This window comes from Callospermophilus lateralis, chromosome 2 (assembly GCF_048772815.1).
Source record: "Callospermophilus lateralis isolate mCalLat2 chromosome 2, mCalLat2.hap1, whole genome shotgun sequence".
Lineage (NCBI taxonomy): Eukaryota > Metazoa > Chordata > Mammalia > Rodentia > Sciuridae > Callospermophilus > Callospermophilus lateralis.
The window spans coordinates 118983563-119002084 of record NC_135306.1 but is presented as its reverse complement, the minus strand read 5'-3'; the positions used below and the strand labels follow the sequence as shown (position 1 = coordinate 119002084).

The following is an 18522-nucleotide window of genomic DNA, read 5'->3' as shown; positions in this document are numbered from 1 at the left end:
CTATCTATATATTAGAACATCAAATTAAACATTTACTTCTGTTGGCCCCCAAAACCTAATTCTAATTTGCACCAGTTAGAGTAATTCTTTTTAGAATGTCTAAGATAGCATTTGTCACTTATTTGTTCAAAACTCCTGATGAGTTCACATTATCCCTAAATGAAAGTGATTGTTTTCTTTCTCCAGCCTTATCCACCTCACTCTCTATCTTATCTCTCAGTCTCTGCTTGTGATAGAGAAATTATGTATACTGACAATCTTTTTTTCGGTAGCACAGATACACCTTCTTCTTCTTCTTTTTTTTTTTTTTTAACCTTAGCGCTTTTGTACTTCATCTGCTTGGAATGTTCTTCCCCCAGATCTTGGCACTGGGTACCCTTCCCTTCATAACGTTTTCTGCTCCAGCGTTGCCTCCTCAGAGACCCCTTCTCAGACCATGTTGCTACTACTCATTTTTCTCTTTTTTAAAAATTTATGCTTTTTTCTTTTTTTAAACATTTTTTAGTTGTTGATGTACCTTTATTTTTTATTACTTTATTTATTTCTGGTGCTGAGGATTGAACTCAGTGCCTCACATATGCCAAGCAAGTGCTTTGCCACTGACCCACAACCCCACAGTCCCTGTTTTTTTCTATTATATGTATTATCTGGCACCATGAAACATTTATAAGTGTATGTCCTCTCTCTTTTAGAGAGCATAGTCTTCCTCTGTCTTGTTTATCACTCAGATCTCAATACCTCAGCATTGTGTGTAATACATAGTATATTGAGTCTCAATGAATGTATATTATGAAAATTATAATTGTGTCCTTAGGACATAAAACATAAAATAGTTCAACATATTTCAGTACATTAAACTAAAAATGTATAGAATTAAGAATATAAAGGCAAGGGATCAACTGAGAAAATGAATATAATAATAACAAAGGATTGTTGTAATGCAAGGGATTTATATACAGAATATATCACATGCTAGTAATAAAAAGATAATCCATTAGAAAAAAGAGAAAAATACAAAACAGCAATTCATAAGAAGAAAACATTTGAGGGGCCATTGAGCCTATCAAATGATACTGTGCTAGTCATCTAGAAAATACAAATTAAAACCACAATGTGATAAAATTATATACTCTTTTTTTAAAAATTTTTTTTGTAGTTGTAGATGAACAGAATGCTTTTGTTTTATTTTTGTATGGTGCTAAGGATTGAAACCAGTGCCTCACATATGCTAGGCAAGTGCTCTGCCACTGAGCACCAGCCCCCAAATTATATATTCTTAAATTGGCAAAATATGAAAACCTATGAGTATTGGGAAGGTCAAGGAATAACTCATTTGGTCGGTGTGCATATTGGTCCATTTACTTTAGATAGTACCTAGCAATATCTAATGATTTTGAAAATGCATATACCCTATTCACAAAGCTATTCAGTTCCTAGAAAAACTGAAATATGGTCACCAAAAGACTGCCATTGCATCAGTATTTCAGGATAATCTGGAAACAATGTAAATGTTAATGTGCAATTGGACAATTGTATGTTTTTACAGTATCCAGTTGTGAAAATGATTAGCTTAGAGCTAAAGGTAGCAGTATTGAGTAAGAAAAAGCAAACATATATACATACATATTGTAGAATGTATGTATATATGTAGATGTATGTACATACATCTTTCTTTTTCTTTTTTTAAAGAGAGAATGAGAGAGGGAGAGAGAGAGAGAATTTTAATATTTATTTCTTAGTACTTGGCGGACACAACATCTCTGCCTGTATGTGGTGCTGAGGATCGAACCCAGGCCGCACGCATGGCAGGCGAGCGCGCTACCGCTTGAGCCACATCCCCAGCCCATACATCTTTCTTTAAAGTTTGCAACTACGTATGGATAGTCTAAATGAAAAATATACCAAAAAAATGGACTTTATAAACTAATTAACGCTCATCTTGATGGTGGGGAGGGGCATGAGATTAGCAGAGTACAAAGGAAGCTTTATCTCCCAGGAAATTTGGGAAAAATCTTAGATTTGACATAGTCATTTATGATGTAAAAGGATATTTGTTTGTGTTACTTTTATACTTTATCATACCCCATAATTTTACAAAACAACTGTCTCAGTAAATTTTCTTATTTTATGTTTAGGAATACATTTTCTTATGGTGAAGCTAATAAGATGTAAAGCAAGAAAATACATAGTTTCAGTAATTAAGGTATTTTAAAATTGAGACCACATTTATGGGTAAAATTTTTCTAGGTGAAATTCCTCAAGTTTGATAATAAAAATATAAGGGAAGCAGATGGACATGGTGGCACACACCTGTAATCCCAGCTACTTGAGAAGTTGTGAGGCAGGAGAATTGCAAATTTGTGACCAGCCTGGGCAACATAGTAAAATTCTGTCTCAATCAATCAATCAATCAATAAATGAAGTGTAAGGAAAGCAAACTTAATTCCTCTCCTGTGAAGGGTACACATTGGGTATCAATAGCAGATAATGATGACTATAATCAAGAGGAATGATCTCTCAGGAAATCATGAGGATTGAGAGATGGGTAGGTTCTTACAAGTATAAGCAAAAGTCTAGAAAGTCATATTCTTGGAGGTTAAGTTCATTTCCTATTGTGTTCTTCCAAGGAACTTTGTTTCCTATGGACAGAGAACTATTAATCCAACTTGGAAAAAATACTTTGCACTGACTGTTAGTTGAATGATCATCAATTGCTCCTTAATGGCCATCCATAATCAAAAGATATTTAATTTAATTTTAGGTGGTTCCCCTCTCTCAGCGAAGTGGTGTTCTTGAGTGGTGCACAGGAACTGTCCCTATTGGTGAATTTCTTGTTAACAATGAAGATGGGGCTCACAAAAGATATAGGCCAAATGATTTCAGTGCTTTTCAATGCCAAAAGAAAATGATGGTGAGTAGCACTCAAAAGTTATTGAAAAATTATTTATAGCTAAAGATACTAAGTTTAAAAAAAAAAGTAATAGCACTAGGATGAAAGTGTATGAGTAAAAACAGAAAATTTTGAACTATGTGAAGTGCTAGCCCTTGTCAGATGAGAAATTTAAACATTATTCAGTTAAGCTAATTCTTAACAAACAAAATGCCAATTAAAACAAAAAAATATTATGTAATAATTTTCTGTGAAATTGATAGAGATATTTGCCATGTCAGTGGCCATCTTATCTGATGTTTATTCACTGTATCAGCAACATTTATTGAATGCCTCCTATCTACTTAGGTACTATGCTGAGTCTTCACAAATATTTTTAACTAATCAACATTCTCGTCCCCTGTGTAAAATGAGAAATTCCAAAATTTACTTTTCTCAAGGTCAACAACCTAATAAGCAATGTAACAAGGAATTGAATCTTGTCTGTCTAAACTTCAAAATCCATTTACTTTTCATTTTATTGTGCTTTCTATTACATGTTTTTAAAAATATGTGGTAACTGCTATAGGGCATTCATTGTAATGAAAATCTGTGTGGAGCAGACTGGGTAAAGTGTAGGCATGGAGGAAGAATATGGTTGGTTCTATATCAGGTTAGAAAACAAAGAGATTAGATCATGAAAGGCTTCACAGAGGAGAAGGTGTTTAAACCAAAGTTTGTAAATAAGTGGGGTTTCCAGGCAGAAGAAGCATATAAGCAACAAGAAGGAGGCATGTAAGATAGCATAGGAGGAGGAAGAGATAGATGAGATTGAAGTAGTAGTTGGTCAAAAAATGGAGGGTTGCTTTATGAAATGCTAAGAAGTTTGCTCTTTACCTGTGGGCAATATAAGACTCTTGAGAGGGTAGTAATGTTGGATTTGCATTTTAGAAAAATAACTAACAGCTTTGTGGGTTGTGCTTTTGAAAAAGCAGATTGGAAGTCTGAGATGGAGTCTGAGCTAAGATTAAGAATGATAGGAAACAAGAATCATGGAGAGATATAAGAAAAATTAAAGAGGCAGACCAGGTGCCAGAGGCAAGCGAGGCATGCCTGTAATCCCAGCAGCTTGGGAGTCTGAGGCAGAAGGATAGCAAGTTCAAAGCCAGCCTCAGCAAAATCTAGGCACTAAGTAATTCAGTGAGACCCTGTGTCTAAACAAAATACAAAATAGGGCTGGAATGCCGCTCAGGGGTCAAGTGCTCCTGAGTTCCATTCCCGGTACATCCCCTGCCCCCCGCCAAAAATAATAATGAGGAGGAGGCAGAACTGATAAGATTTGATGGCCAATTAGAAGTGAGGCTGAAAAACAGTGCCTCCCAGTTATCGTTGGGGTGACCAAGTGAATAGTGAGGCTGTTTGTCAAGATAAAAATAGAGAAGGTGGCTGAGGTTTTCCAAAGATGAAGAGATCTTTTGTTTGGAATTGGAAGTGATCCAAGTGAAGAGAAGGGGGCAGTTGAAGTAGCACATCAAGCTGGAGTTTGTACCAAAGATGCAGATTTATTCAGCAGACACAGAAGAGAGTTGAGCCCATTGAAATAGATAAGCTTTGCTTCAGAAAAGTATTACATAGCAGGAAGATGTTGGAGGACAGAGACCTGAGACAACATGTCAACTGCTTTGCCATCCATCAATGATTCTTCCATCCTTTCATCTTTTTCTGTTTCTTGTCAGAACCGTAGTGCTGTAATGCCATCTGAAATTATCTGAGGCTACCTTTGGCATTTCTGTGTTTACTTCTATCTAGATTACAAGATCATTCAAATTAAACAACTGTCACTATTTATATGCCTCCTTCCCTTAAACCTAATATAAAAGTCCTCTGATTATTACTTGTAACTAATTTCTTCTCTGGCCACATTGTTAGTTTCTTGTATCTTGCTCATATTTTTATTGCTTCATGTCTATTATATTTTTCATTTAGAAGCATAGTGGACATCAGTTTACTTGGTTGAACACAGTATTAAGAAAATAATTTTACATGTGATCTATTTAAAGGAAGTACAAAGGAGGTCATTTGAAGAGAAATACGAGATCTTCATGAATATTTGCCAAAATTTTCAACCAGTTTTTCGTTACTTCTGCATGGAAAAATTCTTGGACCCAGCTGTTTGGTTTGAGAAACGACTGGCTTATACACGCAGTGTGGCCACTTCTTCTATTGGTAACCTTCTTCTACATCTTAGTAGATTGGGACTCTTCTGTATTCTGAATTTCAAGGGGATGATGGTGGTGATGGTAGTTTTTAAACTAGACTATCTTCTTCATTAGGTTGTGTTCATCCTGACTCTTGGTTTCTAACCATAACTTTTCATAGATTTTTTAGGACAGTGGTTTCTCTATTTTATCTTGAATATGGCTTATTTTCTCTACCCTCAATAAATTATTTTTGAGACTTTCTTTTGAAAATAAAACCTATGATAACTTCATTTGACTTACTTTCTTGAGTTATTATTCTTTTGTGCATAATTTCTATGGTACCATGATACTGTCACCCAGTGATTGATTATATTTAATAGAATCCTTTTTGACAATAGAAATTGTGATATATATTTAAATATTTAATATGTAACCTATATTTTGACTTTTTAATTTCTAAGAGATTGGAAAAACTAGGTAAGCAATTAAGACAATGTGAAGCTCTCATCTACATGGAGAATCATTAATCTCAACTAAGTGATTTAGACTGTAAATAAGAAAGTAGACCTGCTAAGGCCAGAGCAGACCAAGGGCCTAGGCATCCCAACTCCACATGCTGTATTTTATTTTATTTAATTTTTTTGTAATACTACATGATATCTGTTATTGGATTAAAAGCATTTTAAGGAGCGGGGATTGTGGCTCAGTAGTGTAGAGCACTTGCCTGGCACATGTGAGATGCTGGTTTGATCCACAGTACCATATAAAAATAAATGAATAAAAATAAAGGTATTGTGTCCATCTATAACTAAAAAAAACATTTTTAAAAAAAAGCTTTTTAAGACATGCTGTCATCTCTCTTTTTTTAAGAAATTTTTATTCTTTTCAGTTATACATGACAATGTATTTTGACATATTTTACATGTATAGAATATACCTTCCCATTTTTATGGTTGTACATAATGTGGAGTTACATTGCTTGTATATTAGTAAAAGAACATAGGAAAGTTATGTCCGATTCATTGTCTGTCATATTTCCATCCCCACTTTCTTCTCTTCATTCTACTTTGTCTAAGCCAGTAAACTTCTATCATCTCCCACCCCCCCCCCCCACTTCTTGTGAGTTGGTGTCTGCATATGAGCAAGAACATTAACCTTTGGTTTTTGGGGACTGGCTTATTTCACTTAGTATGATAGTCTCCAGTTCCATCCATTTACCAGCAAATGCTATAATTTCATTCTTTATGGCTGAGTAATAGTCCATTGTGTATATGTACCACATTTTCTTTATCCATTCATCTGTTGAAGGGCATCTACGTTGATTCCATATCTTAGCTATTATGAATTGAGCTGCTATAAACATTGATGTGGCTACATCACTGTAGTATGCTGATTTTAAGTCCTTTGGGCATAAACCAAGGAGTAGGAGAATTGGGTCAAAAGGTGGTTCCATTCCAACTTTTCTGAGGAATCTCCATATTGCTTTCCAGAGTGGTTGCACCAATTTGCAGTTCCACCAGCAATGTATGAGCATATCTTTTTCCCTACATCCTCGCCAACATTTATTGTTACTTGTGTTCTTGATAATTGCCATTCTGACTAGAGTGAGATGGAATTTCAGTGAGTTTTAATTTGCATTTCTCTAATTGCTAGAGATGCTGAACATTTTTTTATATATTTGTTGAGCAGTTGTATTTCTTCTGTGAAGTGCTTATTCAGTTCCTTCAACCATTTATTGATTGGGTTATTTGTTTTTTGAGATCTTTATATATCCTGGAGATTAATGCTCTGTCTGAGGTACAGGTGACAAAGAGAGAGTAGGCTCTCTCTTCATGTTCTTGACTGTTTCCTTTGTTGTGAAGAAGCTTTTTAGTTTTAATCCATCCCATTTATTGATTCTTGATTTTACTACTTGCGCTGTAGGAGTCTTATTGAGGAATTAAGTTTCTAAGCTGACGTGATGAAGATTTGAGCCTACTTTTTCTTATAGTTAGGTACAGGATCTCTGGTCTAATGCTTAGGTCCTTGATCCACTTTGAGTTGAATTTTGTGCAGGATAAAAGAGAGGGATTTAATTTCATTTTGCTACATATGAATTTCCAGTTTTCCCAGCACCATTTGTTGAATAGGCTGTCTTTTCTCCAATGTATATTTTTGGCACCTTGGCACCTTTGTCTAGTATGAGATAATTGTATTTATGTGAGAATGTCTCTGTGACTTCTATTCTGTACCATTGGTCTACATGTCTGTTTTGGTGCCAGTATCATGCCATTTTTGTTACTGTAGCTCTATAGTATAATTTGCTTCCTGCTTCACTTTTCTCGCTAAGGATTGCTTTGGCTATTCTGGGGCTCTTATTTTTCCAAATGAATTTCATGACCGCTTTTTCTGTTTCTATGAAGAACATCATTGGAATTACATTAAATCTGTATAGCACTTTTGGTAGTATGGCCATTTTGAAAATATTAATTTTTAATATTAAAAAGAGAAATGCAGTTTTTCCGGGATATATATCTGCTGAAATGAATTAATGATTTGTGTTCAACATATTCATCCAGCAGAAGAGTTTCACTGAAAAATGAATTTACCCATAGACTTGTCAGTTTATAAGTAAATACACAATAGAAATTTGAGTGCATATAGTATGCATTACTTTGGCTCAGGTAAATAATGAATCTCTAACCATGTAAATTTTTAAAGCACTGATATTCCAAAACTTGTGTCTTTTGATAAAGAAAAAAATTTTGACAGATTGTTTGTACAATGCAGTATACATTAAAGTAGCTGGCTATATTATACTTAAATTCAAAATGTCCAATTATGTACATTATATCCTTTTAAAGGCTAAAAAGTGTAAAGTAATTAAACATACAGAGCCGGGTGGTATTAGTTGAAATTATAGCTAAATGCATGTTAGAAATAATGAAATCAGTGACTAGAGGTTTTGGTTTTTTTCCTCCCATAGTTGGTTACATCCTTGGACTTGGTGATAGACATGTACAGAATATCTTGATAAATGAGCAGTCAGCAGAACTTGTGCATATAGATTTAGGTAAGTAATAAGTATACATACTTTTAATTAATAAATATTTAGTCATCAAGCAATGCTGTTTAGCTACCAGGGTGCAACAAATATGAGGGAGAAAAATACATAAATGTATCGTGTGTGTGTGTGTGTTTAAAGCATAAACACTGTGGTGCTGGAAGGAGTAGCTAACTTTACCTGGGATGAGTGAAACTTGGTAGAAGAGAAGACAGTTGAGCCAAATCTTTTTTTTTTTTTTTAACCTTTTATTTTTATTTATTTTTATGTGGTGCTGAGGATTGAACCCAGTGCCTTGCACATGCTAGGTGAGCGCTCTACCACTGAGCCACAACCCCAGCCCAAGCCAAATCTTTTAAGAAAGGATGGGCTGGGAACAGTGGTGCATGCCTATGATCCCAGTGGTTCGGGAGGTGGAAGCAGGAGGATCTTTAGTTCAAAGCTAGCCTCAGCATTTTAACAAGGCATTAAACAACTCAGTGAGACTCTATCTCTAATAAAATACAAAAATAGGGCTAGGGATGTGGCTTAGTTGTTGAGTGCCCTAGTTCAATCCCCGGTTACCCACCCCCTCCCCCACAAAAAGAAAGGATGGAAGCATCAGGAATGCTAGTATTGAAAAGGCTGAGTCAAAAAAACTGAATAAATCACAGAAATTAGGAGGTAGAAGTATCTTTGAAGCTAAAGGAGGAAAAAAAATGTCATGAAAGAAGTAGTGTTCAATAGTAACTGAAAAATGAAGGCCTATAAAACTAGAAATCTCACTTGAATTATTTAATTAGGATAAAGGAATAAATGTAGAATTTTAAGATTTCTAAGAAGGTACAATTTTAGGAGATTATAAATTCTGGGGTATAATCCATAGAAGTAGTTTGCTAAGACAGAGTAAAATCGCTTTCCATTAAAACAGAGAAGGTGGGGCTGGGGTTGTAGCTCAGTGGTAAAGCACTTGCCCCACATGTGTGAAGCACTGGGTTTGATCCTCAGCACCACATAAAAATAAATAAAGATAACTGTGTGTTCATCTACAACTAAAAAAAAAAAAACAAAACAGAAGGTCAAGGATATTATATGGCTTCTGCAGAAAGAATTCCAGAGTCGGAATAAATAGGAAGATTGTGTGCGCATGCCACTATTCCATGAATTTGAGAGAGTCTTAGGGTTAAGATATAACAATTAAGAAGTGGGAATGGGTTTGTTAAAGTCAGATGTGGTTTTCTCAATAGAAGAGTGAGAGTTTGCATGACAAACAGGAGGGCAGTAGTCTGGAAGATGCAAAATAGAGGTGGAAGTATACCAGCTTTGCCAGGCCATGCTAAAAACATCTTATAGATGAGAAGAATAAATTTGTAAAATCACTTTTGACTGTTTGTCATTATCTACTAAAGCTGAAGATATTCATATCCTGTGAGCTAGCAGTTCTATTCCAACAGAAATGCACATATAAGAATATTTATGAAAGTACTATTTATAATAGTCTATAACTAGAAACAGTCCAAACACCTGTCACAGGTAGAATGGATGAATACAATGGAATATATATATTCATAAAATGGAATATAATAATTAGATTGAATGAACAATAGTTATATATAATATGAAGACCGAAATATAATCGTGAATGAAAAAATTTACAGAATAGTATGAACGATAACATTTACATAAAAATCAGAAACTGGTAAAATTAATCTATACTGTTAGAAGTCAGAATAGTGATAACAGTTTGAAGAAGTGGTGGGTGACTGGTAGGAGGGGACAAAGAAGGGATTCTGGAGCACATTAAGAGTTGAGTACGGGTTACATAAATTTCTTCACTTTTTAAATACTGAGCCCCACACACTTGAATGAGTTGGGTGATTTATATACTTTTCTCTATATATATCTCTTTGGTCATCTGTTTTACAGAACACCCACCCCCAAACTTAATAGCTCAAATCGCAATTTATTATCATAAATAATAAATCTCTCATGATCTGTAGATTGGCTTAGCTCAGTCTTTAAAAAAAAAAAAGGAAGAAAGAGGAAGAGAGAATTTTTTAATATTTATTTTTTAGTTTTCGGTGGACACAACGTCTTTATTTTTATGTGGTGCTGAGGATCGAACCCAGCGCCGCACGCATGCCAGGCAAGTGCGCTACCGCTTGAGCCACATTACCAGCCCAAGATGGACTCTTAATGTACATGTCTGATGGTTCAGGGCTTCTCCACATGATCTCTCTCTAGCATATCCTGGACTTAGCATCTCAGGGCTCCAAGAGGAAGGAAATAGAAGTTAAGGGCTAGGCCAGCAGCTAGCACAGTATCAAACCTTCTCACTGTATCATTTATTCTGTTACCTGCTTGTCTCTTTTTCCAACTCCCCCCACCCCTCCCTCCCTCCCTCCCTCCCTCTCCCTCTCTCTCTCTCTCTCTCTCTCTCTCTCTTTCTCTCTCTCTCTCTCTCCCTCCCTCTCCCTCTCTCCACCGCCCCCCAACCCACCCCTTGGTATCAGTAGTAACTGTGGGAAATCTATGCAACTCTATTCAAATATAGCAAGTAGTCCTTTCCCCTTGGGTCCCTTTCTCTCAAAACTCAATAATTTAAAAAATTAAAATAAAAAATCCTTTGCAAAATAGGTAAAAGGTATAAATGGACACTTCAAAAAAAATGCTCAGCAAATAAACACACAAAAAAGTAGTTTAACTGGTAACTTTATCTATAAAAAATAGATTGGAAATAATTTGTATTGTCCTTCAGTGGGCAAATGCTTAAACAAACGGTCACACCCTATCATGGAATACTACTTAGCAATAAGAAATACTGTTTTGAGTTTACAGCAATTTAGATGAATCTCCAGAGGATATGCTGAGTAAAGACTTTATCCCAAAAGGTTGCATACTCTGATTCCATTTATTTCATATACTTGAAATAACAAGATTATAAAAAGGGAAAAGAGATCAAAGGTTGGTAGAAGAACAGGGGTGGGATGGGGAGTGGTAAAGTCACAGGAAGAAACTTGAGTGTATGACTATATAAGGGCAGTGTAAAGGATCCTTGTGAGAGAAGAGTTATGTATCTTGACTGTTTGGTGTCAGTATTCTGGCCATGATGTTGTACTAGTTTCACAAGATAATTACCATAAGGAGAAACTGGGTAAAAGTATGGTATAGAATGATCTTTCTATATTATTTCTTATACCTGGGTGTGAATCAATAATTATCTCAAAACAGTTTCACTAAAAAATGTTTTAAAACAAACTGGGCATGGTGGTATACACTAATAATCGCAGCTATTTGGTAGGCTGAGGCAGGAGTATCACAAGTTTGAGGCCAGTGGCAGCTTGGCCTAACCCTATCTCAAAATAAATTAAGGTCTCAAAATGTATCTCAGTAGTAGAGAACTTACCTAACATGTGCAAGGCCCTGGGTTAAATCCCTGGTGTTACCAAAAAAAAAAAAAAAGTTTAAAAATATACATATCTTCTTCATTTTAAGTTCTATCAATAATTACTTCATTTTCAAAAAAAAAAAAAAAAACACCCTTTAATCAGATTTCTGTATATCAAGAAGTTTTGAGGTGGATTGCATAGACAGTGGTGGAGACGAGGTACTATATGTTTTAGTACCAATAAAAAAAAATGAAAGATTGTTGCTTTTGCAAAGTTCACTGGTGCTAGTTGGGAAAAATATAAATCAGCTGTCAGGCCTCCTTACCTGATTGTATTTTTTTATTTTAGGGGTTGCTTTTGAACAGGGTAAAATCCTTCCTACTCCTGAAACAGTTCCATTTAGACTCACCAGAGATATTGTGGATGGCATGGGCATTACTGGTGTTGAAGGGGTCTTCAGAAGGTAAGTGATATAAGATAAAGGAGAGTAGACAATTTTGGTGTGAAAATTATTTGGATTATATATTTATATAGATAATGGATCAATGGTAGAATTATATTCCAGTGCCTTACACTAGTATGAAAACACCCTGGGTAAAAGCAGTAATAGTTTTTCCTTCCTTCTTGCCACCTGGAACTTAACTCAGTCTGTCATGTATACTGTCATTCCTAACCACCTCTGGAAGCAGCCCACCTTTATAACTTTAATGCCTCAGTTCTAGCTAACTAACTCCTTTTATTGATTAGAACTAATTTTAGGTGCTCATTGTTGGGGATATAGTAGAGACTAGTTATGTCTAAAAGGAGCTTATATTGTAGTACAACTGTGTGCTAAAAAAGATTTGAAGTTCCTTGTAGTTTTTTTCCCCGCATAGATCTGTGTATGCCATTTTTTTAAACCAATCTATTTTTTTAATTGAGATGGATTCAAATAATATAAAATTGACCATTTTAAAGAGAATGACCTACATTCCTTACAAAAGAAAAGAACACATGACCAGTTTAAAGGATTCTGATCAGCCACAATTAAAGAAATCAGAATAGGAAAATAATTATTATTGGTTTTCTATCCATTTAGCAAGGATTAAAAGGATTGATATTACTCATTGATGGAGAAATAGATGAGTACTTTTGTATTGCATGAAAATCATATTAAGTTTGAAACTAAATTTTACATTGCCTTAAATATGATATTAAATTTTGTATGGTATGCATTAAAAAATAATAATAAAAATATAAAAAGAATGAGTCTGAGGCATTTAGTACATTCAAAGTTGTATGCCCAGCACCTCTATCTAGCTCTAAAACATTCTCATTACCCCAAAGTAAAATCTATACAATTAAGCAGTTATTCTCCACCCTCCTAGCCCTAGCCTTTGGCTAACACAAACCTGATTTCTGTCTTATTTTACTATTCTGGACATTTATTTAAATAGAATCAGGAAATAAGTTTGGCTTTCATTTTGCATAACATTTTAAGGTACCTCCAGGTTGTAGCATGATCAGGGCTTCAGGGCTTATTGTGGCCAAACACTATCTCACTGTATGGAAGGACCACATCTCATTCATCCATTTAGCTGTCCATGGACACTTGGGTTTTCCCAGCTTTTGCCTCTTGTGAACAGTGCTGCTGTGAACAAACGTGTTCAAGATATTTGTTTGAACACTGGTTATCAGCCCCTCAGGGTTTCTACCTCCAAGTGGTAGTGCTGGATTATATGGTATATTCCATGTCTAACCTCTGGGGAGTTGCCAAATGATTTTTGCCAGCTGCTGAACCATTCTGCATTCCCACCAGCAACAACTGAGGGTTCCCATTTTCTACTTTCTCTCCCCAACACTTGTTATTTCCCTATACTTTTCTGATTACAGTCACTGGGGGTATAAAGGTATGTCCCACTGTAGTCCCTGCATGAGTGATGATGTTCAGCATCTTTTCATGTTTGTTAGCCATTTGTGCGTCCTCTTTGGAGGTCAAGTCTGTTTTTCATTTTTCACTTATCCAGGCATGGTGGTACATGCCTGTAATCCCAGCAACTCAGAGGCTGAGGCAAGAGTATCAAAAGTTCAAAACCAGTCTCAGCATTTTAGTGAAACTTTAAGCACCTTAGCAAAACCCTCCCATCTCATCAGATTGTTCCAAGGATTGAGTTCCAAAAAGAGCCTAGTGAATTGCTTACGTCCCAACAAACCCTACGTCTGCACCTGTTTTCCCCAAGATTCCAGTGGGAAGAGACCTAGCAAGCCAGAGGCTCCCCAAATGCTTCCCACCCGAGACACCAGTGAAGTCAGAGCCCTAACCTCCCCACCCTATACCCTGGCCATTTCCTAGGCCCGGTGAGGCAGAGGTAGGAGGCCAGGGTGGCCGCTGTCACTATGACAACTGCCAGCGGTGTCTCTACGCCAGGCTGGCCGACCCTGAAGTCCTAGCCTGGGAGGCCAGTGGGTGACCCCAAGAGCAGCGCCCAAGCAAGAATACCCCGGGGTCCACGGTGGACCCACCACAGCACCCGCTGCCAGGCTGTACTCAATTTTGATTGGAGCAGATTCAAATCAAGTAAACTAGTATTGCCGCAATAATCAAGACTGAAAGAGATGTTTTATAGTAGGATTTTTTCTTATAAATGCTAAGCTTATGAAACATTTATATGTATATATTTGTATTCATTTCAGAAACGTCTGTTAAAAGCTTTTCTTTTTTTTAACTTTTTTTTTTTTTTTTTTTTTTTTAGTTGTATTTGGACACAAGACCTTTACTTTATTTATTTATTTTTATGTGGTGCTGAGGATCGGACCCAGTGCCTCAAATGTATAGGCGAGTACTCTACTACTGAGCCACAACCCAGCCTCAAAAGTTTACTTTGCCAAGTACTTTGAGGTATAAATTTGGGAATTCCTAATTAGGATAGTCTCAGAGTATGACACATGAGTGTCTATAAGTAAATATGTGTTGAAAACAGTATGCAGTATAATCAATATTATAATGTGTTTGGCTCTGTAGATGCTGTGAGAAAACCATGGAAGTTATGAGAAATTCTCAGGAAACTCTGCTAACCATTGTAGAGGTAAAGTATATTATAAGGAAATCTTTATTTCTGTACCACGTAGTGCACTTTGTTAGGAAGTCATTGATTTAAAGAGCGCTTATTCATTTTATTGCAGTGGGATGCTACTGGGCAGCAAAAGAGAGATTACACACTAAGCATTTTCACACATCAAAAATTTGGGGGGATTGGGGTTATGACTCAGCGATAGAGTGTTCACCTAGCACCTGCGAAGCGCTGGGTTCGATCCTCAGCACCACATAAAAATAAATAAAATAAAGATATAAAAAATTGGGGGGGGTTAGAAATGCCTCCAGTTTCAGTCAAGGATTTTTTTATGCACAGGTAGCTTTGGGAGTTCTTCATAGGTATATTCTAGGTTTACACTTACCAAAAGGGCACATTCCTTTAGGATCTCAGAAGTTTAGTTAAAATTGCTCAAGAGCTTCATCTTTAAAGGGTAATAAAAGAGGAAGTCAAAGAAGTAATGTTGCTTAATCACCTATAAGGATTTCTACATCACTGTAAGGACTGTGGATGTACTCCAAAAGGGTTTGGAGTCCAAGAAGTGATTTGCATCTCTACCTATAATAACTGTCATTTCTGAACATACCTCCCTAATGCTTTGTGATTTTTTTTTTTAAACCAGCCTATCTGATATTCCCTTTGTAAATCTGTCCAAATTTCTAGAACTCATTTGCTATGGATAGCAAATGAGTTCTAGAAATGGTTGTTACTGACCTATTGTTGTGAGAGTAATTTCAAGTTGATTTTACTATATACTTCCTGGCTTCAACTTCAGGAGGGTACTTCTCAATAGCAAACTAGGTGCCAATTGTCTGGGAGATCATTCTTTTCTTGAATTCATTACTTTTCTTCTGTTAGGTTTCATTGAATCACAGTTACTATTTCTGATCTAATTACAATTTAAACATCTCCCTCCTTTCTAAACCTCTCTTTCAGAGCACTTTGGATGCATTTTCCTTTCTCTGTCTTTCCTGGCCTTCAAGGTCTTGTTCTTCACAGTGGATCATCGTGTCCTCCAAGGTTTTGTCTGTTCTACTAAGGAAATATTTCTCTCCCTCTAGCTCAATGATACTTATCCAAGGACAATTTTGTTGCATGGAGGACAGCTGTCAATGTCTGGAGATACTTTTTGTTACCACAGAGGGGGAGGGGGTTACAGTTGACATCTTCTAGGTAGAGGCTGGACTGCTGCTGACCATCCTACAGTACACAGCTCCACAATAAAGTATCCAATCCTAAAATTATGATATTAAGATTGAGAAACCCTACTGTAGCCTAATCAGTTTGTGTTCCTTTATTGTTTTCAGCCACTTCTGTCTGGGTCCTCTTCTGTTTGGGTAGTTAGACTAAAGCTTATTTTTTAATTCCATTTCCTCCCTAATTCCAATATATTCAAATATGATTCCTGACACAAGCCCTTGGTTGTTTTTTTTTTAATTTTTTTCATTTATTTTTTATTTATATGTGACAGCAGAATGCATTACAATTCTTATTACACATATAGAGCACAATTTTTCATATCTTTGTATACAAAGTATATTCACACCAATTCATGTCTTCATACCTGTACTTTGGATAATAATTAAATAATTTGTGTTGTTTCTATACTTCAACCCAAGATGACTACATAGGGTCTTTATAATAGAGGACTTCATTCCTTCCCATTAGTTGACTAATAAAATATTCTTCTCTTTTGTGAATAAAACTCATAACTTATGTCCTGGTTAAGGGCATTTGCTTCAGAGGCCCCAATTCTCCATCAGGTGGCCTGTCTCAAGACAAAGATTTGTTAAAGTCCAATCTGAAGTCACACTTATGAACAAGGCACATGTAATCATTGTCAGTCTCTTCCCTTCATAGTTTTTAATGGCCTGAAAGAACAATCAAAACAGCATCATAAAATATGAAGAAATTTTTGGACTGTTAATCTAGCATATCCTAGAACTAAACCCACTAAAGACATTTTATAATCCCACTATGTGGTTGTACTGAGAAGCACAGTAAAATTAGCAACAATAAGTATTCCAGCCTTTTAATGCTTGCATGTCCTGCAGAAACTTTTTTTCTATAATTTACTCTTCATTTATTCTTAAGACTCCTAAGGATTTGCTAAAGCTTAACTACAAGGGGAGGGGTGTTTCTATGCTTATAAACACCAGGGCAGTTAGCTTTTTTGAACTGTTAAAGTCAGAAATCCCTCATGACCTTACTTTGTAAATTTCATTTTTTCTCTTTCTAATAAAGTGCCATTGGGAAATTGGGGCCTACAAAACAAATATCCTTACCTATTACCCTATTGGTCAGAGTAGAAAGTGAAGGAATGGAACTCATTAGAACTTATCTGCTTTTAATAAACAAATTCACCTAGTCAGGAAACATGCCAATGGATATCAATCCAGATATGGAGGAAAAATGAATTTAGAACAGATTAGACCCTCAGAACATGATGTCATTAAAGTTTCCTCCACCAGGAAACATGAAGATGCTTGATAAGTTTGCTTCCTCTCCTCCTATCAACTACTGTGTTATTGTTGTTTTTCTAACCCTGACTCCATTCTTTATAATACATGATCAGGATGCACGTTGTTCTTCTAATACACGTGTTCTCTCTGTTAGGTTCTCTTGTATGATCCACTCTTTGACTGGACCATGAATCCTTTGAAAGCTCTGTATTTACAGCAGAGGCCAGAAGATGAAACTGAGCTACACACCACTCCGAATGCGGATGACCAAGAAAGCAAACGAGATCTTAGGTGAGTAGTATTTTAGGAAGAGTCTGTTGTCAGTTTATGTTTTCTTACTCCCAAGACCCTTAAAACTGCTCTACATCATTGACACTTTTGTGTTTTCGTCATTAGTGATATTGACCAAAGTTTCAATAAAGTGGCAGAACGTGTCTTGATGAGATTGCAAGAGAAACTGAAAGGAGTGGAAGAAGGCACCGTGCTCAGTGTGGGTGGACAGGTGAATTTGCTCATACAGCAGGCTATGGACCCCAAAAATCTCAGCCGACTTTTCCCAGGATGGAAAGCTTGGGTGTGATCTTCAGTATATGAAATACTTCTTGAATTCAACCTTTAGAAATTGTATTTCAGCTTTCATTTTCAACCCATTCACAGTCTTTAAGTGGGGATTAATATTTAAGTGAACAACTGTGTTTCTGAAAAAAAATGTTTTCTGCTTGATTCATTCATCACCCAAAGATGCTATGATAGTGTCCAGGAAGCTATTTGCTTTCACACATTAAAAATGACTATTATTCTTGCCCTACTTATTGGCTAAATTTTTATTTCTTCTCAATAATATAGTCATGTCATTTTCAATAGAATCCATGATTTATCCATTAGCTGAGAATGATGAAACAGCAGAACAATGGTTGTTCCTTTGGTATAGATTATAACAAAAATACTGCTATTTTAAGGTGGCTTTTAGTTAAAACTTATTTCCCAGATATTACATATATGTATTTGATAGTTTTCTATAAAAGGGGGGAAAACTCTAAAATTGTAACCATGGTAAAGCTACATTAAAAATAAGAATATAGGACTGGGAGTGTGACTCAGTGATAGAGAGGTTCCCTGAGAGGATGAGGGAGGGACAAAGGATATTGAAAACAAAGTAGTGCAGGTTGAGCATTCCTAATCTGAAAATCCAAAACAAAATGTGTCAGTGACACAGACCTCTCTTACTTTATCCAGAATTTTCTGAGTGTCATTTTGGTGGATTTTCATATTAGGGATGCTCAGCTCAGAGTTTATACAGATACTTCAAAGTCAGAAATACTTCTGGTTCCAAGCATTTTGAATAAGGGATATTCAGTCTGTATTCTAAAAATGTGTTTGTATTTTCAGTATGGTCACCTAGAGTTACAAAATAGTGAAAATGTTACAGAGAAATTCAAAGACATGGTTAGTGTAGTTATTATTTTTTAAATATATATATACATAAAATGTATATATTTCCCTATTCT

The 18522-nt window shown here is 35.8% G+C and overlaps 1 protein-coding gene across 1 annotated transcript in view; it reads left to right on the top strand.

The window, feature by feature from the left end:
- Atm (ATM serine/threonine kinase) overlaps positions 1–17822 on the top strand; it is a 157510-nt gene extending 139688 nt beyond the window's left edge. The window contains exons 57-63 of the mRNA XM_076846443.2: positions 2762–2911; positions 4930–5095; positions 8036–8122; positions 11830–11944; positions 14483–14546; positions 17169–17305; positions 17411–17822. Of these exons, the coding sequence (XP_076702558.2) occupies positions 2762–2911; positions 4930–5095; positions 8036–8122; positions 11830–11944; positions 14483–14546; positions 17169–17305; positions 17411–17594 (903 nt within the window). The 3' untranslated portion in view covers positions 17595–17822. The remainder of the gene's footprint in view (positions 1–2761; positions 2912–4929; positions 5096–8035; positions 8123–11829; positions 11945–14482; positions 14547–17168; positions 17306–17410) is intronic.
- The last annotated feature ends 700 nt before the right edge of the window (positions 17823–18522 follow it).